This window comes from Balaenoptera musculus, chromosome 5 (assembly GCF_009873245.2).
Source record: "Balaenoptera musculus isolate JJ_BM4_2016_0621 chromosome 5, mBalMus1.pri.v3, whole genome shotgun sequence".
NCBI classification, from domain to species: domain Eukaryota; kingdom Metazoa; phylum Chordata; class Mammalia; order Artiodactyla; family Balaenopteridae; genus Balaenoptera; species Balaenoptera musculus.
This window is the reverse complement of record NC_045789.1, coordinates 93,207,693-93,234,091: the sequence shown is the minus strand read 5'-3', so window position 1 is coordinate 93,234,091 and position 26,399 is coordinate 93,207,693. Positions and strand designations below refer to the sequence as shown.

At 39.7% G+C, this 26,399-nt stretch overlaps 1 protein-coding gene across 4 annotated transcripts in view; it reads left to right on the top strand.

The window, feature by feature from the left end:
* Window positions 1-8,388: 8,388 nt before the first annotated feature.
* SLIT2 (slit guidance ligand 2) overlaps window positions 8,389-26,399 on the top strand; it is a 379,752-nt gene continuing 361,741 nt past the window's right edge. For 3 of the 4 annotated variants that reach the window (XM_036853386.1, XM_036853384.1, XM_036853385.1), the window contains exons 1-4: window positions 8,700-8,895; window positions 11,637-11,708; window positions 12,862-12,933; window positions 23,672-23,743. In XM_036853386.1, the coding sequence (XP_036709281.1) occupies window positions 8,717-8,895; window positions 11,637-11,708; window positions 12,862-12,933; window positions 23,672-23,743 (395 nt within the window). In that variant the 5' untranslated portion in view covers window positions 8,700-8,716. Of the gene's footprint in view, window positions 8,896-11,636; window positions 11,709-12,861; window positions 12,934-23,671; window positions 23,744-26,399 lie in introns of all 4 variants that reach the window. The other variant, XM_036853383.1, reaches the window with a different exon arrangement.

Genomic DNA, 26,399 nt, shown 5'->3' with positions numbered 1-26,399 from the left:
ACGTGGAGATATTTTTCTGTTGTGTTATCTCATAATCACAATGAACAGCACACAGCTTTATGAGTTGATATTTCTTTTTTTTTTAAAATAAATTTATTTATTTATTTTTGGCTGCGTTGGGTCTTTGTTACTGCGCGGGCTTTCTCTAGTTGCAGTGAGCGGGGGGCTACTCTTTGTGGAGGCACACAGGCTTCTCATTGCGGTGGCTTCTCTTGTTGCGGAGCACGAGCTCTAGGTGCATGGGCTTCAGTAGTTGTGGCATGTGGGCTCAGTAGTCGCGGCACTTGGGCTTAGTTGCTCTGTGGCATGTGGGATCTTCCCGGACCAGGGCTCGAACCCGTGTCCCCTGCATTGGCAGGCGGGTTCTTAACCACTGTGCCACCAGGCAAGTCCCTGAGTTGGTATTTCTTACACAACAAGACACAAGTAGTCAGAAAGTACTAAAGTAATATTTCTGGGTTTTCAGACACAACATTGTATTTATTGAATAAACTTCTTTGTTTATACTTAGAGATTCTTCTTTATATTATGGTTTTTCCTAAATTTACACAGACTTGTTTATCATTCATGTCTCATCTGCTGTAGAATTTCCATGTTGTTTTGGTGGGAAAAATATTCCTTTTGTCTTATGTAACTAAGGAGAGTGTAGCCCAAGTCATGAAAGAGAAATGAAATAATCCTATTAATATGAAAAGAAGGAGATAAAAAGGGTTGGCTCAAGTCAGATTATATTCACCCCAGTGATTCTCTACTAAATGTTTGTATGTTGTTTTTGCATTTACCATCTTCCATTAAAAATAATAGCCATAATGTGAATAAGAACAATAATATATTATTTTACAGTGTATATAGTTCTTTCAGATTCATAGTTTGCAATTCATTAACATGTATTTCCTATGATTCATGAATTAGTGACAGGCCTAGAGCTTTGGACCCTGGCTGCTGGGGTTAAAATCCTAGCTCTACCCTTTTCTAGCTGAGTGACCTTGGACAGGTTACTTAACCTTTCTTGGCTTCATTTTCCTCATCCCCAAGGTAACATGAGCAAGTTACTCAACCATTTTGTCCCTTAACTTCGTAATCTATAAGATGATACAGTTTTCCAGGAGGATTAAATGAGGAAATGAAGTAAAACACTTGGAATAATGCCTGCACATAGTAAATACTTAATAAATGTTGCTTATTGTTGTCTCTATTTTATACATGAGAACCATCTGGTTCAACAGATAAGCACATGCAAGAAATGGATATGCAGTATATCTTATACTAATTTATTTTACATTAAAATGAAATGAATTTAAATTTTCTTTAAATGCTTTTGCAGAGTTGCATTTCAGAGCTCAAGAAGTAGAGCATAGATAATACAGAGAAAGACATTTACTGCTTGTCACAGAGCAGTCACTTTGGAGCTCAGAGCTCTTATCTTTACAACTTCCCTCTGAATTTTAACATAACCCTTGAGGAAACTATGACCTCGTCCATTGAACAACCACCTCTTTGGACTAAGGCCAAATTGGACCTGCCACACTTTTTTATATCACCAGTGAGCTAAAACCGATTTTTATATATTAAACTTAGCAAGTGATTTGATGACAGAAAACACTTATTTTGGACCCCAATTAAATGAATGTTATCCCCCCCCAAAAGAATTCCATAATTCTCATTAGTAGATCTGTATTACAAAACTTTGTAATCAATAGTTACATTTTTAATTACATCAGCAAAACAGTTGCGGAAATTTGTTTTCTTTCTTTATTATGTTAAGTGTCTTCATGATATCCCTGGTTTTGCCTATTGGCCTTCAAAACCTAAAGTACTATCTGGTTCTTAACAGAAAAAGTTTGCTAACTCTTGGTCTAAGACATTAATGTGACTACTTTGTATGAGTAAATGGCTTTTTGACCATCAGGCAGGTATACACTTTGAACTATATTTTTCCAATAGTGGTTGTGAATTACCTCTGTTAATCAGATTTGATTTTTATCTAAAATATATAATATTTAGCCTTGGGATTTGAAAATATTTATTTTGAGTTTATGTTAGATGACAGCAAATTTCTTTGTAATTTTAGCGTGATATTGTGACCCTGTATGAGAACAGTCAACCTTTTTGAAATTAGCAGAAGAAGCCTGCAGATGTTGTGAGGGGTTGCTGCCCCCTCTTTCCCAAATAACACAGAAAGATTTTTTTCTTCTGTGAAAATCCAGGAGGCATTTTTAAATTTAGTAAGTCAAAAGATTAGGCAATTTAAAACTATTTTTACAACTGAATTTCCTTTTCCTCAAAGGTGAATTTCTTGTAAATTTATTTTAACCTCATAAAACTGTTAACATTTTTGCTGTTTATTTTCCCTTGGGCTTTTAAATGTTAATGTGTTTTTTAACCTGCATCATTGCGACATCTTTAATGTCTCAGAATTAAAGGAGCTGAGACATACATGGTGAGGAGCCCAGGGTCTGGAACCAGATATTACTTAATAAATATAGTTACATTATTACTGAGAACTGGGAAGGATCTATAGTTCAACTGGTCTAATCCCAACATTATATAATTGAGAAAAACTAAGTCCAGAAAATCTAAGTGATATATCGAAAGCTTCCCAAGCATTCCCACTTAGCAGCATATCCATATTTCAGATTTTCATTTTCATTTCACTAAACCATCAACAGGATATTTTATTATGTCACTGGAAAACCAACTCCACCTCTTCAAAAGAGTATTATGGGACATAATTATCATGAAACTAATTGTATCCATCTTCCCTCTTTTGTTCTTGATCTTTCCTCTGCTCTTAAAATACCTTTCCCAGGGTTTCCCAGGGCTCAGCACAAGGAGCTACTTGATCATTGTAATAGTTAATTGAAATATCTAATCTATTCTCACAATACAAATAAAATATTTTAGAAATGTTCACCTCTGAGTAGTAGTAGTAATGATGAAAATAATTATACTGCCCTTTATTTAATAAATAAATACCTAACAGCACAAACCTCTATACTAGCATAGAGGTATTGTGCTGTTAGTTTGACAGATATGATCTTAATCTTCCTGATAATCATGAAAAGTAGGCATTTTTATTCCCACACGTATGAAATATTAAACTGGAAAAAACTTGTGTAATGAATTTGGTACCTGGCTGAGACATAACAATTAGAACAGCTTGCTGAGATGGAAGCTCCTTCCATTTCTCAAGGCCATTTCTTTGGAAAATGAGCCTAAATTCTTGTTACCTCTGTGGGGCTGCCCATGAAAACATTTTGGTGCCCCCTAGAGGTTGTCAGGAATGTACACTTGTCAAATGTCAGGGAATGAGAAGCTGAAGTCAATTCAGCAGGTGCTACCTATCATTCATTGCTGCCTGAGTCTCCAAACTTGGATACAACCACAGAGGAACTCTAGAGAGCTGTGCTTCTCCAGCTTCAGTGAGTATCAAAACCACTTGGCAGCTTATTAGAACTCAGGTTTATGGACTCCAGCCCCAGAGTTTCTGATTGTGTGCTGAGGTGGGGCCTGAAAATGTGCATTTCTAACTATAATCCCTGGTGTTTCTGATGCTGCTCGTCCGGGGACCACACTCTGAAAACCACTGCCCTAGAGAATCATCCCAAAGTTTAAGCTAGCTCCAGAAGCTGGTCCGGTTTCAGTAATCGGGCACAGCTACTGTCAATCCTAGTTCTCCCCTGCTCCCTTTAGATGATGTAAACAGTGTGTGCAGAGAGATGTGGACATCTGTATGAGGGTGACAGTTCCTGATGAACTACAGATTCCTTGATCTCTGGGAATTCCAGAGACTCTATAGGGTGGGTGTAGGAGAACCAGTTGAGGTATGAGGTCAGAGAACTCAGGTTCTGGTTTCAACTGTGTCATGTAATCAGACCTGGCTGAAGACCAACGTCCTCACCTGAGCACAAATAAAATAGCAACCATCTAGAATTACACTGTGGTTTCAACTCTATCAAATAGCTTGGAACCTAGGAGGCATGAAACAAATTTTAATTACATCTTCATCTCCGTGATGTTATGGTTCCATATTTACATTTCCAATATAAAAATATTATAAGAAAAATTATGTAATTAACATGAACACATTTTTCAACAATGGAAAATAGTAACATGAAAGTAAAATCCACAGAATGATTCTATAAGTTTCATGAATTCAATCAATGCTATTACTGTTATCGAACTCTGTTTTTACTCATATTTACCTATTTTTCATCAATTCTCCTTTCTTATTCCTTTTCCCCACGTATCCCAATTTCACCAAATTTTCCTCCACAGAAAATGCAAATTGAGAGAATGCCTTCTCATTTCTGTTTCATTTCGTTTTTTTACTGTATGAGTGTTTAAATGTCTAAATTGTTTTCTCAGTCATTCTAGCAACTGGATTTTTTTCCTCAAGGTAATAGGGGACTTGAATGTTGAGTCTAGTGGATTCTACTTCTGTTTAATCCAGGTCGGGATTTATGGAGACCTCATGTGGTGACAAAAGGGACCACAGAAGACTTTCTTCAGGATGGGTGTAACAGAGTCAAAGAGAAATTCAGAACTCATTTGGGAACAACATAATCTAGAAAGAACTAAGACCTAGAAGCTAATGGTCCTGAAGCATGTGAAGCCTCCAAAAACATCCTGAAATAATACTGAAGGAATAATATAATTATATTTTTTTGAATGAGAAATCTGGTCACTCATGTATAAATTTCCCTTTATTAACTGAAAAGTTGATGACACAAAGCAATTAATACGCCATGGACATATTAATCCACTGGACATACCTTCTCATTCAAATTTGTATCAAATTAAAAAATATGTTTCTGTAGGCTGTGAATGTTATTTTTGGCTCTTTTCTTGGTTTTACACAGAACGGAAAGGGAGCCAGAGAAGGAATCAAACTTGAACTCATGTCTATGACTTGCATTGTGCAATGCTATAAATAGCATGGAGTGAATATTTGGAATGCAAGATATGTTTTTGCAAGTAAAATACAGAACCATGATTCTATGTGGTGGATGAAGTTGAACATAAATACTCATATCTTGTTGCTGACAGGGTATCAAAGTTGTGGAATTAGGTTAATTAGTGTAGGGGTAAACATATTTCAACCACATAATTCACTAGTACAGACTATAAAGAAAATTCCCTAGGGGTGTGTGCGGTGGGGAGCGATGGAAGAATCTTTCATCAGTGATAGGTACTTGTTCTTCGTCTCATTTTCCTTACAGGAAAAATGTGACTCTGGCTTCCAATTTTCTTTCTTAAGGAAGTTACGTAACAGACCTTTAAGCTAAAATCTAGAAGGACAAATGAGTTAATGAATGTTAAATGCTTTTGAAGTATTTAAAAGAACAGAGGACTATTAAATCTGTGGCATTAAAATGAGTACTCCTCAGAGTTCCAATTCAGTTATCTAATGGGTACCCCGTCTTTGGAGATGCCCTCACAATGCCTTTAAGTTTTCCATGGCAGGCAAAATGACATAGGTAGAGGTAGCCATTTTGCAAAGATATTTCGGAAAATGTAAGTAGGAAAAAAGTTACTGGGGATATGGGAGAAATTTCAGATTGAGGATATTCTTGTGGTAAAGAAATCGGTCAATTTTCAGAGCACCTCCTGTGTGTCGGGCATATTGTTAGATGCTAGGAATAGAAAAATGAATTGGATGGGTCCTCTTGCCTTCAAGGGGGTGACAGATAATTACACAAATAATTACCACACTGTGAGTGGTATTAGGCTGGGGACTTGCACAAATTCCTGTGAAAGCGGTGAAAGGTGGAATGGAAGCAGGAAGAACGAGGTGAGGCGTTTTAAATTCATGCGAAATTGTTGACTCATTTAGATGCCATTTCAAACAATAGTGACTTTGGTTTTTGCTGGGGGCGGCGGGGCGTGGGGTGGGAGGCAGGAGAGTGGTAGCAGTTGTCAGACACACATCACACTAAAAAGACAAGAAGAAACAAGGAAATTCTCTTCCAAAACAGTGAGGAAAAAATATCCAGAACTTCCCTGAAATAAAGGAAGCCTTCTGGTTACAACGTGCGTTGCTAGGGATTTATTTTTTTCCTCCTTTCCTAAGAGAGTAAAATCAGGCAGACACATTCAAGCCCTTAGAGTTTTGTGAGCATATTGTGTATTCAGGACGTCAACTGAGCATGGTGTTAAGTGCGTGACTATAAAGAAAGGGTTAAACGGAAGGGGGTGGGTCGGAGATGGGAAGGCTGGCGAGAAGGTTCAAAAACACCATTTTCCAACTTGCAAAAACTCTGAACTTTTAAGCACCCAAAAATACACATGTGTGTGCCTGTGAGCTCAGGCAGCTCTATTTCGGTAGAATTTTTAAAAAAAATTTAAAATCGTAATCTCTCTGTCTCTCTCTGTGCTTCAAACACCGAGCAGCCCCCTTAGGATCGCTTGGCAAAAGCTGCAGCAGAGGCACCGGCAGCGCTACTTACGAGCCGCGCTCAAAGCCACCCTCTCGTCCTTCCCCCGCTGCGAACTACCGTCTTCGAGTCTGGGTCACCTCTGGGGCCCTGGAGTTGGGGGCGGGGGCCCGGGAACCTCCTTCCTCCGCCAAACTTTGCCCGGGCGTGGGAGCGAGGGCGCGAGCTGCGGTGCGCGGGAACGCGCCGCCGGCCGCCGCCTCCGTCGCCTCCGCCGCCTCCGCCCGGCGCTGGCAGCCGGGGGCCTCACCTCTCCGCTGCGAGGTGCGGGCTCCCAGCGCTCAGCCAGTGGGCGGTGCCGGGCCGCGCGGGGCGGAGCCGAGGGGGTGGGGGCTCCGCCGGGTATATAAATCCGGCGCCGGCTTAACTTCTGACTTGGGGTTATTTATTTGGGGAGTGCGCGGACGGCGGAGGCTGGCGGCGGCGGCGGTGGTGGCTGCCGCAGACGGTGGTTAAAAAAAGGCGGCGGCGGCGAGTGATGGGAGCGCCGTGGCTCCCGGGCGCAGGCGGGAGCTGCCGAGCTTTCCGGGCAAGGCGGGAGCGCTGAGGAGAAAGGGGAGCGTCCGGGGGCTCGCGGCCGGCTCCAGAGGCGCGGGCTGGGTTTTTGTTCGGCTGCGCTGAGCGCCAGGCAGCCCGAGCCAACAACTCCAGTTACAACAACAACCCACCTTCCCGCAGCCGAGCGAGGCTAGGGCTGCTGCGTCCGTCCTATTGTTTAGACACTTGCCAGGAGCTCGGGAGTCAGCAGAGCCACCGAGTCCCCGCTCCCTGTCGCCGCTTTCCCTCTTCCCCACTTCCCTCCCCCAAGAAAGGGGCGCAGAAAGCCACCTGGAGAGGGGAAAGGGGCTGGAAGGAGACGGGCTGCTCCGGACTGCGGCCGCCGAGTCAGGTGCAACGCCCAGAGTCGGGCGGCGTCGCGACGTCGGCGGTACGACTCCCACCGTGGCTGTGGGGACTGGATTCAAACCCTGGGAAAAGTTCCTGCACTTTGAGAAGGAGGACCCACTTGTGGGCTGTCGGGGGGAGACCGAAGGGCTGCCCCGGCCCAGGAGCGTGCTCTTATTTCTTCCACCTTTGCCATCAGGTGTCTGCTGCGGAGCTGCGGCGTATCCGGGAGACGAGAGGGGCTGACACACGCACGCACACAGGACTGCCGTTCAGCTGCCTCCTGGGGTCTCCTCGGATTAGAAGATACCACCGACCCAGCTGCCATCTCTCCACCGTTCGGAACGCCCCGGGAGGACCCGGGAAGCGGACACCTCCAGCTTGGCCTTTCCACTCTTTCTGGCCGGCCGGCCAGCCATTCCCTACTCAGCCTTAGCAGGAGCTCTCATCCTCAACTTGGCCTCTTGGATTTCCTCTCCCGGGGTCGTGACTAGTGGATATTCCTGCCTGCTGGGCGGCTCGATTGCCCTTTTGTCTTTTCTGCGTGACCCCGGGGAAGGCCCTCGTGCGGAGCGTCTCCAAGGACGCCGGGGCGGGAGGCGGAATTGCCCAGACATCCTTCAGCGAAGTGCATGTGTGTTTGCAAATCGTCCTCCGCTGTCGGTAGACGACGAGGACCGGCCCGGGCTGCGGAGGAGCAGCAGGCCGGTGGGGCAGGCCGCGAGAGTGAGCCTCGCCAGGAGCCCCGCAGCGCGGTCCCGCGCCCCCTAGGCTGCGCGTCAGCCCGGTGCGCCCCCGCGCGCCATGTCCGGTCGTCCAACGCGCGCCGCTCCCGGCCCGCGGGGCTCCTGCGCCTTCTAGTTTCGGAGAGCCCACTTTGACCGAGGCCACCATTCCTACTGAGCTTCCTTCTTCTGTCTCCTACCGTCCCCACTGGAATTGGGTTTGCAGAGGGGGTCGGTGGAACCGGAACACCCCTGTTCCACGCGCAGCTGGCCCCTGCATCTTCACGATCTTCATCGCGGTTGGGAGCTCCAGGTCTTTTACCTCCAAGTTGATATTTGTGAGGCAGACGACGCGTGACCTCCTCCCCGCTGCTTTGGGGTCTCCCTGTAGCCTTGGCCGGGCCAACTGATCTTCAGGACCTAAAGTTGCCCAAGGAGCGCCTGCCTTGCAGGAGGAGGGTGAGGGGAGCTGAGAGGCGTGTATCTGTGTTAGCTTTACTGCCTTGAATATTACTGTTACTTCTATATTATCTTGTGCACGTTTTCCGGACACTCTGGGTTGCTAGACTCGCGCCAGGCACTGGGCCTCAGGCACAGCGCAGTTCCAGCAGAGCAGCAAGCTAAAGAGAAAACCCCTGGCGCCGGCGAGCTAGGAGGCGGCGGGGGAAGATGCGCGGCGTGGGCTGGCAGACGCTGTCCCTGTCGCTGGGGTTAGTGCTGGCGATCCTGAACAAGGTGGCGCCGCAAGCGTGTCCGGCGCAGTGCTCCTGCTCCGGGAGCACAGTGGACTGTCACGGGCTGGCGCTGCGCAGTGTGCCCAGGAACATCCCTCGCAGCACTGAGAGACTGTGAGTATGGGCTCTTCCTCCCCCTTCCTCCCCACCATCCGGGTCGCGCAGCCCCTGCGTCGAGACTGGAGGGACTGAGCGGCACAGAGAACTGTGCCTGGGGCAGTCCTCACTAGCTTTCCCGAAGGCGCATCCTGGTCTTGAACTCTCTGGGAGGGCGCTGCCCGGGGAGGGGCCACTGCCCAAGGAGGGGCGGGCCCGCTGGCTGCTGCGCTTGGTCCCTTCCTCCCGCTCCAGTCCCGCCACTCGCAGCCCTTTGCGGGCGAGTTTTGTGAGGCTGGGGAGACGGGGAGATGGGGGACGAATAGACGCGGATGCCCGGGGCAAGGGAGACGCGACTTTGTTCCTCGGACTCTGTAAACGGAGTCACCTTGCGGTTGGGAACTGTCGCGGGTCGGTTCAGGGCCGATTCCCGGCTCTTGTCACCGCGGGGTGGCGCGAAGAAGGGGGGGGGTTGACGCGGGAGGGGGGGTACTCAAAAGAGAGAAACCTCCGCTCCCCGGCTTTGTGTCGCCCTCCTGGGGACTGAGGGAGAGGAGACGGGGTCGTGGGGCGGCTGAGCCCGCCCATGGGCGCTTCTACAGGCCGCGGAAGGAAGGATGCCCCAGGACGGCAGCAGCTTCCGCGGTGGCCGCGCGCAGCCCCCCGCGACTCTTCCCCCGCCTTTCATTTCTCCTGGGAGGAGGCGGCGGCGGCGGCGAGCCCCAAGGACCTGTCCGAGGGGGGAGGCTCCGGAGGCGGACCACGTCCCGTCGGCTAGGTGAAGTTAGGGCTGGTTCTCCAAGCGGAGCCGGCCAAGTCGGGTCTGACCAATTTGGTGACCCCGCGGCCCTCGGCTGCCCCCTTCGGCCCTTCCTGCTGAGCCGTAGTGCCCCCTTTCCACCTTTCTGGCAGTTTCTGCGTCCCTGCTCGTGGCAGCATCTCCCCTTCCTTCCTCTCTTCGCGCTCTGCTGCCCGCAGACATCCCCGCCTCCCTGTCTCTGTGAGCCTCTAATGAAGAAGTAATCGCAACGCGGGTGTTGACGGCCCACGCGCCGCTTGTGGGGCGCTTTCCGAGTTCAGGGAAGTGGAGCGTGGAGGCCGTTCTCTTTGTGAACGCAGAGGCCGCCGCCCCGCGCTTCCCGGGCGCCCGGGGCGCGCTCCCCTCGCCGCTGAGCTTGGGCCCGGCGGGGCGAGGGCGGCCGGGGCAACGCTCTCAGCCTGCGCTCCCCGGGCCCCTGCGCCCCCAGGCTGTGAGGGGGCCGGACGGCGGAGGGGACGCCTTGGACTTGCAGGTTTCCACCAGCGCGGCCCGCAGCGCGTCGAGTCGATCTCTTATCCGACCCATTTTCCTCGCCCTCAGTTTAAAGGCCAGAGTTGAGCCATTCCTTCCCTTGCCAGTGGCTGCCCCATCCCGAGACCCACTGGGCCGCCCGCTACTCCGTCTCTGCCCTCCTTCCCTGGCCCGCAGCGCTGGGCAGGTTGAGGCCCTACCAAGGGTATCTTGTCAGAATGTGATCTCCCAAGTTTGTCTGGGATTGGGGGGCTGGCGGTGGCGGTTGGGACTCAGCTTATGTCAAGTAGCCCGGAAAAAGAAAGACCCCAACCACTGTAGGAACAATTCGATGGTACTTTGCTCAGCACGGAAAATGGGTTGGGGAGAAAGCAGTGCAGAACTCTGTTTTAGCCCTTGTCATTTCATGCTATTCAGAACAGTTTAAAGTTTAAGCACTAACATGTCTTATTCAACAAAAAAGGGAATGGTTTGGGAAAAAAATAGCAATTGAGTTTTAAGGTCCTTGAAAAAAAATTTATCCCTATGAGGGATCTATAAAGAAGTTTCAGAAAATAGTTTACTCAGTGCTGGCTTATAAAATTATATCATTGACAACATAAACACATTAAATACACATGATGTTTTAAAGTCAAGGTAAGGTTTACTTCCGTGAAGGACAACATTCAAACCGCAGCAAAAACTGGTTTTATTTGAAATGATTGGAACCAGGGCAAGTTTAGATCTTGACCTAAGATGCCAGAAAAGGGGTTTGTGACTCTTGAGGGAAACGTGGTGCTGAAATCTGAACAAAAATGTCAGGGCCTGAATACTATTTCCATTATTGCCCTTGCTAGTGGTTTTCACTTTACAGTCACAGCGGGGGTCCCTGAGCTGCAAATGAAGACTTTCATTTTCATACAAACATAGAATTGTTGGAAGGTAAATGCTTATAAATGCGAGTCTTTGAAGTGCAGTTCTTTTGATGGCACTCTAACTTTATTCTTTGCCTTAGGAAGTTTAGCCATGGTGCCACCTAAGGATAGGGTTCTGAATTTTTAAAATTTCTTCCTGAATAGTATTAGAAAAGTGTTTCTTTAACTTCCTGAAGGTAACTTTTTGGGACTGTTCCTAACAGTAATAGTAAATAGCAGAATACCTGTGAAATTCATATACACCTCCTTATAAAAGCAAAAATTGAAAGCATCCCATACACACACAAAAGAGAACGTCTCTTGATAAGGGAATCACTTCATTTTCTTGTCATATGACAGCAAGCATGGACTCTGTAAACTTAAGAATCATTTTAAAAATTTTCTTTCAAAGATGACTTCCTTTTGTTTCTGTCTCTTTTACTTTGCAAACTACTTTAGTAATTGGAACTGATCCTTTATCTCAAAGCTTTTATTTAGTTTGTATTTGTCTTTATTTAACTAGATAGTGGTAGAAATTAAACGGAACTTTCATTTTCTTACTTATTTTCTCTTAGGGATTTGAATGGAAATAACATCACACGGATTACTAAGACAGATTTTGCTGGTCTTCGACACCTAAGAGTTCTGTAAGTATGTTCTTCTGTGTTTTGGAGAATTCTCTTTTGTTTTTTAAGGTTGTGTACTTTGAATTGTTACTGATCTCAGTTTTAATAACTGTCTCAATGACAGAAACATAAAATTTTAAAAGGCCTTGGTTTCCTTTCTTTTTTTTGTTTATCAGTGTACTTCAATTTTTAATAAAAATGTAGGCCTTTATTTTAAGGTTGGATGCAAGCCATAGAAACAGTATAATGGAAATGACTTCAAATGTTTGCTATACCGTACCCTAAGTGCCTTATGCATATAAAAATGTAGAATAGTTGCTTTTACAATATGAATGAGTAATGTGAGACATTTGATATACTTTTAGGATTTGAGATTAACTATAAAGTGGGCCTGCATTTTATTATTGCTAATATAAAAATGTTCAGACTTCTCTAGCAAACAACATGTACCTATATTTTCTAACATTAAAATCAAACAGTCCAGGTTTTCGCAGAGTTTTTAGTGGGAAATGTTTCTCTATAAAAATATGTTGGTCATATTTTGAATCGTTTCTTGTATTTTATATCTTTGCAGCTCTTATAAAGTTGTTGCAGTATGATTACATTTTTAATTAATGTGTTAAGTTAGTTGTGAATGAACAATCATTTGAGATTCAGTGTAATGTAAAATTGTTTTTACCTACAGATTTATAAATGTTTACATTGCAGTGAACATATACTCTTGATCATTGCGTGTTCATTGTTCATTTTTGAAAAACACATTTTTGGCCTTTATGAATTCTTCCAGTTTCTGACGTATATCCATCAGTGAATTGAAGTATGTGTATGATGAATTATTGTATGTTGTTTCTTTCAGTTAAGAACTCACTTGAAAAACAGCCATCAAAGTTGTAGTGTCATGGGTTACTTTTCGGGATAGACTATAGTTTATGGTTCAGGATTCTGACGAAATTTTGTGAGAAACTGAATTAGTATTTTTTATGAAAGTTTCGTGATGAGGATGCTATTTTCCTTCCCTGATTTTTCTCAGATATAACATTGTTAGATTTGATATTGAATCTCAAACCAGAGCAGTATTTAACTTCATAAAGGGACAAGTTTTCAGTTGCTGAATTGACACTTTTTCAGATGGTGAGTGGTAACATTAAGACTCCTGTTATACTTTGCATTTCAGTCAGCTTATGGAGAATAAGATTAGCACCATTGAAAGAGGAGCATTCCAGGATCTTAAAGAACTGGAGAGACTGTAAGTATTTTCAATTCCAAACTTATGACGACATAACTATATTTTAAAAAATACTTGCATTTCAAGGACCATGTCTTCAATTTCATGTCTTAGTCTTTGTAAGTTTACAGAAACAAGAAGTTGATAAAGTGATTTTCAAACTAATTTACGATTAGAAATAATAGAATTTTTGCATAAATAGTACTAACTTGTACAAGTTCAAAAATACAGACTTACTTTCCTGAGACATTTACTTCCTTGGTAACCATTGCTTTGGTACTTAGAGATGTACATTTTTTCTTATTTTTCATCTAGTTTGTTTTATTTGCTTATGTAGGAAGAAAGGTGGTAATTTTATTTGTATTTATGGTGCATTATGGAAAAGAAGAGTTTTGCTGATAGTTATTTTAGTTCCCATGCTATTGCTATGTGTGTCATTAGTGACACTGGAGGAAATATTTAAAGTTCTTAGTGATAAAGATTTGCTTTCTGATATTTAACACGTGGTGAGTATTGTTAATAACTGCTATTCACAGTTTTATTTCATTATTTTATAGTAGCTTTCTAAATATTTTTTTGCTGGAAAAAGAATTTAGTAGAAATAGAAGTAAGAGTTATGTTATCAAAACACATCATTTAACATTGATTGTTTTTTCCAAGAAGATCAAATGTGGACTTCAGGATTTAAAATACATTTTTATTTTTTCAGACACAAAATCTTATGGATTGTTATATATTACTGGAGGACCATTATTATTTTATGCCTATAGTGTATATATACAAAAGACAAAAACCTCTGCTGAAATAATTAGATAAAATACACAGTTTGTCATTTGAAATATGAATTACATATCTCCATATGTCTTGATAATTCAAGTTTAGTAGCTTTGCATTTCTAAGGGCAAATATCAGCTCTCTTAAAAGTAGCAACAATTATCTTAATGTTTCCATGCCTGCTTTAAGAGGCACTTTAGGTAAAAATAAAAATTTTATTTAAAATAGTGAAATATGAAGTTCATTTAGGGCATAGCACGTACTCAGATTCACTGGGCCCAAGGGCAAAAGTTAATTCTGTGTAATTGTAAATATAAAAGTGGCTTGTCAACTTCTAAGGTATTTGTAAATATAGGCTACATTTTTATAACCTAAAGTAAACTTAAACAGAGATACCTAATTTATTTTGCTATAAAATTTTGTTCATGAATAATATTACAATATAGGGATATAATTGTGGAATTCAAAATAAATTTAAAACCAGTACCTAGAGCTAGTTTTGGGGAGGGGATAAAAATAAGGTAAATATTTGGTTAAGTTTATAACAAAGTTTATAAGTTCATAAGCTGTTTCTTAATATATAAAAATACTCTGAAAGTATTTATTCTTTGATCTCTTTTATGAATAGCTAATTTCTAGTGAGAACTTGGCAAAAGTATTTTTAATTCATCCATTAAAAACTAAGCATTAATATAATTTAAATGTTTAGTAAGATGAATAGATAATTTAAAATTATCATTTAAACATTAACAGTTTTTTCATGAATAACTTTTATTTATTCATATATATGTGTTTAATAGTCACATATATACATTTTTCCATGTGAGAGACATATATGTATGTATATGTATATTTTTTTCTTAAACAACTTTGACACCATTGACGGATTCTCAGTGGCTTTTCATGAAGTCTGTATTTTGTTTATATTGTAGTTTTAAATATTTTCAGAAACACTGGAACAAACCAAACTTTCTCATTATTTTTCAAGCCACTTTGGAGTATCATTTGAACTTTCATCTTGAATAAATTAACTTTTCCTAAAAATTATTAACCAGATACCTTATGGTCTGAAATTCGATTAAAGTTGTAAGTAGGTACTATTTTTTGACTTTTACTTCTCCGGGAATGTCACTTCATCTCAGAACAATTTTCTATTCTACAGAGATGCAGTCAGATGTTTCAGAGTGGGAGGAGGATTTGTAATTTTGAATGAAAACTAATATATGTGCAGGACTTCTTTAAATCACCCCAGCTGTTGGCTGAGAGCAAATATTTCATATTTGTGAGGAAAAGCTGAGAAAATTCCTTTTGTTTACAACTGCCAAGTCCATCTGATGGAAGCACATTGTTATCTGACAGCCAATTCATCTCCTTGGGACTCTGGAATTCAAAACCATTTCTTAGGAACATTGTGGATACACTTTTCAAATATTTATTTCTTTAAATACATTAAATGGCAAGCAGTTTTGCTAAAGAATGCATTCAGGTTATTGTGGAACAAACTATTTTAAATTTTGTTCAGTATATTAATTAAAAAATAAAAATTAAAAAAGCTACCCAGAGAGTTCTATAATCAAATTACTATGGCCTTATAATAATATTATTATGGTATATATTCTTATTGTAGTAGGTGATGTCATTAACATCACACAAATTGTCTTTTTTTCCCCCGAAAGTTGCAAGAGACAATGTGATAAACAGGAAGTAATCAGTGAGTTAACTTTTAAATAATTATATCTTGTGTGAGCTTATATGTTTTTTAGCAATTTAAATGTGAGTTTTAAATTCAAACTCCAAATTATGAAAAGGTGTATAAATGCAGGTTTATCTTGTAAATGCCATTTATACTGTATATATATAATATATAATATGGCAAGTTAATTTTCTTTCTTTGTGTGAAGAACAAAAAATAAAAACATTAACTTTATTCGTATGCAATTTATGGTTCTAAGTTATCTTTTCATTTTAAAATGATAAAATCAGAACAATGCCAAATGATAATTTGTGAATATTTCAAAATTATAAGTTTTTTTCTTTTTATTTTATGTTGATAGAGTTTTAACTTGATCTAGGGAAAGAAGCCATCTGAGAACAGAAGATAAGAGCTGTGCCTTTTAGAAATCCAACTTTTAATCTCTAAGAAACAGGGTCATGTGATTAGGTTGGATTTAATTTTAGTATAGGATGAGAAAATCATTATTGGTAAATCAAAGCATTATAGCTACAAAAGAAACACATTTTTTCCACTTCAAAGAATTGATGAAATACAAAGTTATCAGTCAAAATGTCAAGAAGTAGATGGGTATAGAAATCCTCTCTCCCTTCCCCCCTTTTCTGTCTCACTGCCTCCTTTCCCCTCACTTCCTTCTTTGTATTGTATAGAGAACAACAGCAGATGATACGATGATCAGAATGTGGTTATGAATCATTGTAAAAGGAATAAGTTTTAATCACGCCTACACATTATGAGCACACAGTACTTCCTGTTTTGACAGTTTCCTATTCTACGCCCTGACCTAACATGTGCACTGGTGATTCCCGTGGATGCCCTGTGTTGCCAGTAGTACCTGCTTATCTGGGATGAGAATGAAGCCTTGAGAATGTGCCTCATGCAGATTGTATTAACAGGTCTCATATTGTTTAATCAAATGTTCAAATGAAATCTAATATAGTTAAGTGACTAGATAGTCAATGGAAATTAATGAAGGAAAAACAAACTACAAATAAGCTACAGTAAAGAAACATTTCAGAATTATCCTTCTTTATATTTCACGGAAGATGCCTGTGTATACTTGCAATAAAGTCTCCATGAAAAATTATTAATTCAAGGTATTTCTTGGTTAGTGTGTAATGTGTTAGAAGGCTAAAAAAATCACATTGGGACCCCTGACTTTTCTATGCTGGTATAGTTATGTTGTTCACTTATGTCTTATGGGATTATGCTGCAGTCATTAAAGTTCTATTTTATGGCCACTTCAGTGTTTCACTACTGCAAATCATCTGCTTTTGTAAGTTCCTGGATAATACAAATGCAAGAGTAGGAGAAAGTTTTTGAAAATTTTTTAAGGTTGTCCAAAAAAATTAGGGTATTTTGTCCGAAATGCAACGAAACACTCAATGCAAAATAAAATGCATATATGCCTAAGTTACATTAATGAGAACCAATAGCATACCATTGAAAACCTTGGATATTAGGTATTTCATTAACTTCACGGTCATACCCTTGCAATAAGGAAATTGCAGAAGTGATAAAGGCAAAGGCTTGGACTGCACTTTTTTTTCCAACCAATAAGTTGTAAAGGCGTTCCTATAAGACAATATTGCTTTAAACATTCCAAGTTTTGGTATCTTTGGATTTGAGATTACCTTTTTTCTACTAACTTTGTCATTTGATACTCATTTTTGCTTGAAAAAAAGAGTCCTGAAAATATTATTAAAATGAAGCCATGCAAAGCCTGTTCACTTAGCTATTTTAAAGTTTCTATCAAGTAAATACAAAGAAAATACTCATTTTAATTTAGAAATGTCTTTACAATAGAGCCTAAATTTGACTAAACACTATCCTCTCGTTGAAGGATATCTAAAAGGCACATGTATTTTTTGAAGGTGGTGCTGAGTTATTTCTCCCTGGATGTGCATACCATGCGTAGGCATGAGACAGCCAATGTGAGGCTGAGGAACTACGGCACTCTAGAATTTCTGTTGTAGGTCGCTATACATGAGTTCAAATAGAGAATATGTTGTGGAACAGGTCTGAAGGAAGGCTCCCCTTATCCCCTGTTCATCAAGGTGGAGAATCCCTCTTCTGACTCATCCTGCAAGTTTATAGGCAACACATAACACGTCCTTTTTCTTGAAGTAAGGGCAAACTAACAGTGCTAATCTCCTTGGAAAAGAATGCAAGCTCATCTTAAAAGAATTGTTCTCTGGCACCTTTATACCCAAGTTTAAAATCACGGCAGTTATTTTCTTGGGAAAGGCTCTTTAAGAACATCTCAAACGCAGCAAAGAGGCTCAGTATGTACATTGTATGAGATAAATCATGCACCTAGATGTTCAAGAGTGTATCACTATCTGTGATAGCCAAATATCAAATTATTCTCACCTGTTTGTAAGCAATATTGAATGATTTTAAATTACATTTACTGACTATGGTCTTAGAAGGCTTTAACGCAAGTGCACTATTAGAAGTTTTGCAGAACATTCAATCTGTCTGAGAGGGTTTCTCATGCAGCGTTTTTTTTTTATGGGCCTTGAAGTTGAACGGTGGTGAGAAGGCCTGTTTGCTCTTTGTGGACCGTTTTATAAATTCCGAAACAGCAAGGCTGTTTATTTTTCCCACATCTGTTTTGGGCTCATCCTTTGTGACAGTGTTTGCTGGATGCTGTGTCCTTTATACCTCCCGTGAAATGAGTAGTTTAGTTTGCACTGTTACAATGTATTTGTGGAAGCAACGAATGTCAAATATTTTACATTGAACTCTGTCTTTCATTCCTGTTGGATACCTTTCTGCCTGAATTATGCCTTCTAGACTGAATTTCACAACTTTCCATGGAAGGAGAGACTTTTCTGTATGGACTTTGTATATATTGCTCTTATCTGTTTTCAAAGCAATTTATATCTGCTGGACCAGGAGAAATATTGGTGAAAACACTTTCAGAATGAAAGTTTGGTAACAATAGCACTGATTTGGTTTTAATGCAATTGGAATCTTGCTTTAAGATAACATTAGCAAAAATTTGTTTGATTGTCTTCTTGGCAGTGTCTGTCCGCCCTGGATGCAGGTGGGGCCTCATCTCTCTGCTGCTGCTCTGCTCAGTGTAGATAACCTAGACTCCCCTCAGTGTAGGCACCTTGTAATTTTATATGCTATTGCCTGGTGTGTCCTATGAATATTGGCGGACACTCATTGGTTGTGCTATTGATTGTGCTTTCTAAACAGATACAAACTCTTCTACCTGCTTTTAAAACATTAGCTAGGAGTGGCATCAAAAAACCCTTGGTTTCATTTCCACTGTGAGATCTTGATCAAATTGCTTCGTCTTTTAAAACTGCAGTTTTATCATCATTAAAACAGAAACAGTTATCATATCTCATAGTATCGGTACACGAGTTTAGTAAGATAATGCACAGAGTTTCACAAAATGCTTGACGCAGAGTTAGCACGTAAGGAACTATTATTATTATACATTTCAGCATCTCCTTTCCTGTTTTTCAGAAGCTGAGTTTCGGAATTATTTTATCTTATTGAGCTAATAAAATGTGTCTATAATAAATTTGACTTTTAAATATCCATATTTACTATCATTTTCCTTCTGATTTTCTTATAGCATATCATCAATAGACGAGATGCGAAGTACAAAACCTTCTCCAAATTTTTTTCAGAGTATTTATCAAAATCTCTGAATATATAGAGAATATCAAGAAGTAAGGGGAATGAATAGGAAGCAACATTTTTATTAATAAGTTTTGATCTCCCTACCACAGAATATAAAGGGTGAAAATACTGATATCACTGCTGAAAATATAAACTTTATCTAATACTAGCTAAATGTTAAAAATCTTTGCTTTAAAAATGTTAGCGTAAAAGACAAATGGAAATTTACCTGAGAAGAAGGCATTTATGTTTGAGAAATAGGAGATTGTAAAAGATAGACTTTTTAAGGCAGCATTTATCAAATACTTGTCACAGATCAGGCGCATTGTAAATACCTTACATTTACAATGACAGGTAAATAGGAGACTTGCATTTTTTACTAGCTTTCGTAAAATCGTTTTCATTTTACATTTTGGATTGGGGTGAACGTTGCAAATGTTAATTGAATTGAGGTGAAAGTTGAAACAATAAGAGACCTCCAACCTCTAGTAATGGACAAGTCACAGGAGCAGCTGCCAGATAATAATTGGAAACAATGCTTGTCAATAATGCTTATGCTGCCCTTCAAGTTGAGGTTGTTAAGAACCTGCATTTCAGAGGCCAGTGGTCTTTAGTGTGACACAGAAAGATCATTCACCCCACTGAAGGTCACAGTCAAAAAATAGCCCATAGCACAGAGGCAACAGTTGCTGAGATCTTTCTTATCTTTACCCGAAAAAAATGTGTCTCAGAGACCCACATTACACACTTTTCTGAAACCATGAATTTCTATCCAGCGAATTTTCAGTCAGTCTCCTGAGATCTTGTGGACAGATTCCACCTAGCTGGTGATGACACAGAAGCTGAATATCACTGAATCTCTTATCTGTCCTTTGACACAATTGAGTATCCTGGCTGGGAACAATTGGTAATTGACCCACCTGGTCTGCTTAATGCAGCAAATTCATGTTGGTTCCCATAAATCCTCCTCTGAGATGCCCTTAATTCTCTACATGCTGTTTATCTGTTCTTGGTCTATTAGATGTTAACTTCTTTAACACATTTACATTAGAGTTATTATTATGCCACGCTCACCTTCAAGCTACTAAGAAGTATTCTGTGGTATTAGAAGAAGCTAGGTTACTTTTTCTCGAGCTGTGTTTAGAAATTGTTGTGCACCTTGATAGTCTTTAACTTAATTCTGGATTTTAAAAAATCCTCTTTAGTTTAAAAACTTAATTTCTGGTCATTGTATTAGAAATTCTGCTTAAATTTTTTTCCTTTATTGAATATTTTGGAAGAGTTTCACTTTTTATTTTAATGTTTGTATTTCCATTTATTCTTAGTTCTAATGGAAGAGGAAATAGAACAGGAAGCAAAAGTGTATTGATACTCTTTTAAAGAAAAAAAGTGGAATCATACTGTTTTTCTATGCGTGTTACCACGTCACCTATTATCTGCCTTTTTTTGTATGATAGTACTGTGTCTTATACACATGGTAGGCTTAGACACATTAAGGTCATTCATAATAATTTTCAAGAAATAGTGATAAATTACTTGAATTCTGAGAAAAATATTTTATATGTATTTTTGTTTTGCTCTCAATTTTAGGTATTTTAAATAGATCATTAAAATAGTGAACTGCCTATACAGCTAGTTTTTTTTTTTTTAAATAAAACTTGGTGTTTTATTTTTAGGTGATTCATTCATAGATATTTAGGAAGTGGGCTATGTAAAACTACATTTTTTCCAAAAAAAGATTGGTGAAAAGGAAAGTTGAGGATTACATTATTCTGAATTATTTTGAGGAATGTTTAGACTGTGTCTCTTTGAAAGGAGTGATTCAGAGGGTATGTTCTGGAGTCAGCCCACCTGAATTCAGGTTCTAGCTCTACTTTCTATGAGCTGTGTGCCTTCATCCAAAACAGCAGTGACAGTAGCACCTACTTATGGGGTAGAATGAATGTGATAATTCATGTAAACTTCTCAGAACAGTGACTATCACCTAGTAAGCTTAATATATGTTAGCTATTACTTTGGGAATGAATTAAGAACCACTAAGAACTTGAGAAAAAATTGAGAAAAGACCCTGCTTGCACCCTATCTGAATTATCTACTTTCTTACAATATCCAAAATGATACCAATGTAGACCCATTAACAAGAAATCTGGTAGCAGCCCTCCGTCACTTGGATATTTGAATTTGTTTCAACATATTGAATTCCTTCCAATTTCTAGATGATGTTGAGAATGGCATGGCTGGGGGAGGTTGAAGGAAGGGAAGGGAGGCAATTGCTGTATAGAGCACATGAAAGCAGGTTTGGTGGCGGGTCTTCGGTTATCTGGAGGGTGGCATAAAACCTAAGGTGGGTACCTTAGGGAGCATGCCTGGAGAAAGTTGCCTGAACATAAAATGCACATGCTAGGATTTTGCTGAACTATATCAAAATGCAAAGAGCAGTTTTTCCTAAGGACCTAATAAGTGCCCGGGAAGAAGGAAGGAAATACACAGATATGGCCTTTACACTTGAAGAGCTTGCAGTGTAGTGGGAATCAGACCAGTATGTGAATAAATATAATATAGTGTGAGGGACTCTTATTTATCAAATACTATGGGCATATGGAGACACAGGCAAGGGAGGAATCAACTTCATGTAGGAGAATCAGGGGAATTACACAGAGGATGTAAGAAAGTACCTTTTGGAGAAAAGGGAAAGCTCCATACAGAGAGTTGCCTCTGCAGGGGCTGGGGACCTGAAGGAGCGTGCTTGTTTTGGCTGGAGAATCATGGACGATGTTTGTTAGTCCAATGGTTTGGATCAGATTATGAAAGCACATCTCTGTCGTTTTAAAAATTGCAATTGCCTCTTTGGACAGTGGGGAGTCTTCCCTAGACAAATTCTCACTAGCCCTGTTGTGAATACTTGTAATCTATTTTTTCAGACACAATATAACAAGGTCATCATTAAGTTATATTTTATTGAAAATGTTTTATGGTAGACTCTGGAAGTACTCTTTCCTCAGAACCATGCCTGGCAAAGAAAAAAAAGAAAAGCTTTTGGTTTCATTTTACATTTAACCTTGTTATGTGCTTTATTTATCAAAATTAGTGTAGGTGAAAAGTAGTCCACCCTTTCAGTACTGATTTTACTATTTTCCCTCTGATTGTCTCAGCATACATTTTTATGAGCATACATTTTACTAAGTGCTGAGAGTATTTCTATAGATGACCAACTTCTTAATAATATGAGTTATGTAGCAAAAGACGGTAAGCATAGCTGTCATTGCCTCATGGCATTTTAGAGTTGGAAGAAGTTCTGAAGTTCACCTTGTCCAACTTTTCACTTAATGCAGAATTTCTTTTTATTACATTCGTTGCGGGGAAAAAAAATGCATAGCCTCTGCTTGAATATATGTGGAGTAAGGAGTTGAGAGCTTCCTAAAGCCGATCATCCCATTTCTTAATATCTTTTATACTTAGAAAGGTCTTCCTTATGATCTACTTTCTTGAGTTATAATTACTAGTGCTGTTCCTGCCCTCCAGAGACTAAATAACTGTAATTCTGCTCCCATCTGATGACCGTTTAAATATGTCATCATATTTAGAGGAGGGCAAGATTGATATGCCCTCTTGTTCTGCCACCTTAACATTTATCTTGACCACAATAAACACCTCAAGTTTCTTCAGTGTGATGTTAGTTTCTGGACGTCCTTACTCTCCTCTGGAGCTATAGCAGCTTATAAATCATTTAAGTGTGCATTTTACATCAGCTTGTCCTCATTTTATTTAAATTTGGGAAAAGTAGAGAGGATAGATATTTATTTTTACTGAAACGTTAAATTGTACACTTAAAACGAATGAGATTGGGATATGAGTACATGAGGGCTAGATTTTGCCACTCTTTAGTTAATGTGCATAGTCCAAAAGAGCTTAGTTATGTAGTACCGGGGCTTAAATTGAGTTAGAGTTGCAATCAGATTCTTTTCTAAAATATTTAAGACATCGCAATATCAGTTAAACATTAAGGAAAAAACATTACTTAAACATTTTTGCCCTCACTGTTAGTTATAACTCAGCCTTATTCAGTTAAGAGTCAAGAACTGTGGATTGCGGTTTTCTTGTGATTTTGCCTAGAGGTAGAAACCATGCTGACACTTTCTTATACATTTTTCTGAAACTAAATGAAAAGCTAAAAAAAATGAAATTTCCACCTCCCCTCAGTACCTTGGCTGAAAATGTAGGTCATTTGGGACAGCGTATGAATTATTTTAGGGCACCATTTAATATGGTATTTCTGCTGTATGTTGAACTTGCCTAACCTAGACACCAGAGTCTGAGTCCAGAAATCCTGTTTCATTGCATCTGTGCTGGTTGACTGATGTTGCAGGGGATGTGAATTTAGAGTTTAGGCCCCAGTAATCATCATCTGAGTAAGCACAATGGAAAATTGCTTTAAAGAGTCATGTAACAAAAGGTGTAACCAACTTCTGATTTTCAATGCTTGAATTCTCTTGAATGTCGTTTCATTCTTTACTGAAATACAGGATGAGGCATGACACTACCCAATCACAGTCTCATTGTTGGGTACTTTCTATGTAACATACGTTTTGTTTTTGTTTTTCTCAAAAGGCGTTTAAACAGAAATCACCTTCAGCTGTTTCCTGAGTTGCTGTTTCTGGGGACTTCGAAGCTATACAGACTGTAAGTAGACAGAAATAGTTATTGTTGCTTTGGTTAGTATCTTGCGTTTTATTAAATGTATTTTGGATCTGTTTCCTTGTGCTTTCCTGGAATCTATTCATCTATTCACCCGTAGATTAATGGATTAAAAGTTTGCCTTTCTTTCTTTTTTTCTTTTCTCTCTCTTTTCGTTTTTTTTTGGAAATTTATGATTGGTTTTCCAGTGGTTCCAGTTCCTTTGTTTGGTTAGCATTTACTGATTCGTGTATATGTTATTGTAATTGTATTATTCTTTTTTGGTCCTGATGGGGAGATTTACCTAACTTCTTTATGGAAACTTTTGATTAAGTTCTGAAGGGAAAGATTGCCACTGCACTTCCTCTTCAGAGGAAGTTGGCAGTGTTTTCTTGTCAAGTTGGGGTTTTTAATGTCAGCTTTTTTGATATTGTTTCTGTATTCACATAGTGTTTATTAGTCTGGAAATATTATTATAAGGTATTTAAAGAGGACTGTAAATTTCCTCTTAAATGTTCCTTTTAAAGCCAGAATTCCAAACTCTGCAATATGAACGACTGTAAGGGTTTCATATCAAATACGTCATTGACTGTTAACAGAAGTACTTCTTTGGAAGGAGCGTCATGTGAGTTTTAGGCAGAATCGGTTTTTCTTCCCTGGAATGCTTGTTCATTGACCTAATGTGCATAGTGAAAATATACTTTTAAAAGCTTTTAAAATTAGATTTTCAGCCATATGAATGATTTTGTGCAGATGGGAGATAAGCTACAAAGTGTTGGAAAAGTAAATAACGATTATTGATGTTTGTGGATGTTGTGAAAAATCGTTGGGATATATAGAATAAATTGCTCAGCCTGGCTCACACCTGGATGGTGGGGAAAGTCCCATATGGTCATGCTTGTGGGGTAAGTGAAGAGATTGCTTTTCCTGAACTTGACTTTGTAGCCACGGCTTCGTGGTAGCCTACTAGTTCAATATTGTTGTTATGAATTCCAGAAGTAGGAAGGCTCTCTTCCCACAGCCCTCCCCCCACATTGTATCTCATTTAGAATCTGTGTTAGGCCCTCCTCACACCTTAGCTGACTATAGAGAAAATTTTCCCAGCAGGCGAAGGTGGAACCAGCTACACACCAGGTCTTCTCTCTAGAGTCTGACTTTCCTGATTCTGTTCCCCTAAGGATAGCCAAAGTCACCTAGCAGTATTTCTCCTCTGCGTTGTGTTCCCTGCTGGTTAATTGGCCCAGTTTAAGTAAATTTAAAAGAATCAAATAAAGAAACCTTGAGACCGCCTTTTTAACAAGAATTCTCTAAGGGCTATTTTTACGAAGGAAACTAGATGTAGGCTGTTATGAAAATTATATGTATGAATATAAATTGATACTTGTATTTAATTATTTGTGCTTAGTTTGCAAGAAGGGCTACAGAGATGGTTTTAATAGATTCTACTCTCTGCTTTAACTTTTTTTCGATTGAGGGGATTTTGAAGAATTGATTTCAAAGCTAGTATACATTGAGTGCTATTAAATTACTACTTTGCTAACAATGTGTGTATAAAAACAATCCACGTTGTCTAGAAAATTGTCTGTTTCCTATGTAGCTATGAAAATATAATTTAAATGGAATGACTGTTATAGCTAGAATTAAAATTATTAAGCTGAAGAGAGGAAAATATAGGAAGTAACTTTAACACTGTCTCTGAGAAACTAGAATGTTTGATTTTTAGTCTGGAAGTACTGGGACTAATTTTCTTAGAGGGATTCAGGTGGTATAATAATCTAGTGCAGAATCACTTATCAGCGAATTATATTCTGTTTAATATTTTGCCCCCTTTGACAATGTCATATAATGGACCAAGGGATTTTCCCTTATGTTTTGTTATGATTTTATAACTTTATGAAGCTGCTGTATGAAAGAAGATGACTCAGAATCCTTATGTGAGTTAAAGAAACAGAACCCATAACACTATAAGGCAACATTTTGTAGTTAATTAAAAGCATGTTAACAAGTGGGGCGATAGGCAGCTAGAAAATGTGTTCAGAGTCATGTTGTGCCTGTTTGGCTCAAAGGATTTGCCCTGGGGAGTAATGGAAGATAAAATTTTGTTTCTGATGTGGGACTAGTTGCAGGAGGGACTTGAAGGCTTTGATTTCCTGAAGCTAGAGCTTGACGGCTTATTGTTCAACACTGATTGTGACTTGACACCTGACATAGACACTGGATACACATGGAAACATAGAGGTGTAATTTTTTTCTGCATCAGGAAAAAGGAATCTTCTTTTGAGTTGAGGCACTGTTCTCTCACCTGAATTAGACCTAGTGGATTGTTAGCAATGATCTTTCTCTTGAGAGGAAAGTTATAAGCTACATGTGACCAGTTTTTTATGATGGTGATCACTAATTGATTAAACAACCACCATTAAGAGTATTTAATAAATAAAGGAACAAAAGCATTTGAAGCTAGCTGCCTGTCTAGTTTAATTTCCAAGAGGAAGGATGCAAGTTCAAGTATTCTTCATATGATGCAGGTGCCTAGTAGCTAACCCGAAACAACTGTTCTGACAGATGGAAAAATATGCACAAATCTACATACAAAAATGTCCTTTAAAATGTTCATTTAAAAATGAACTTTTCTTTCACAAGAAGGATAAGTGACCAAACAAAA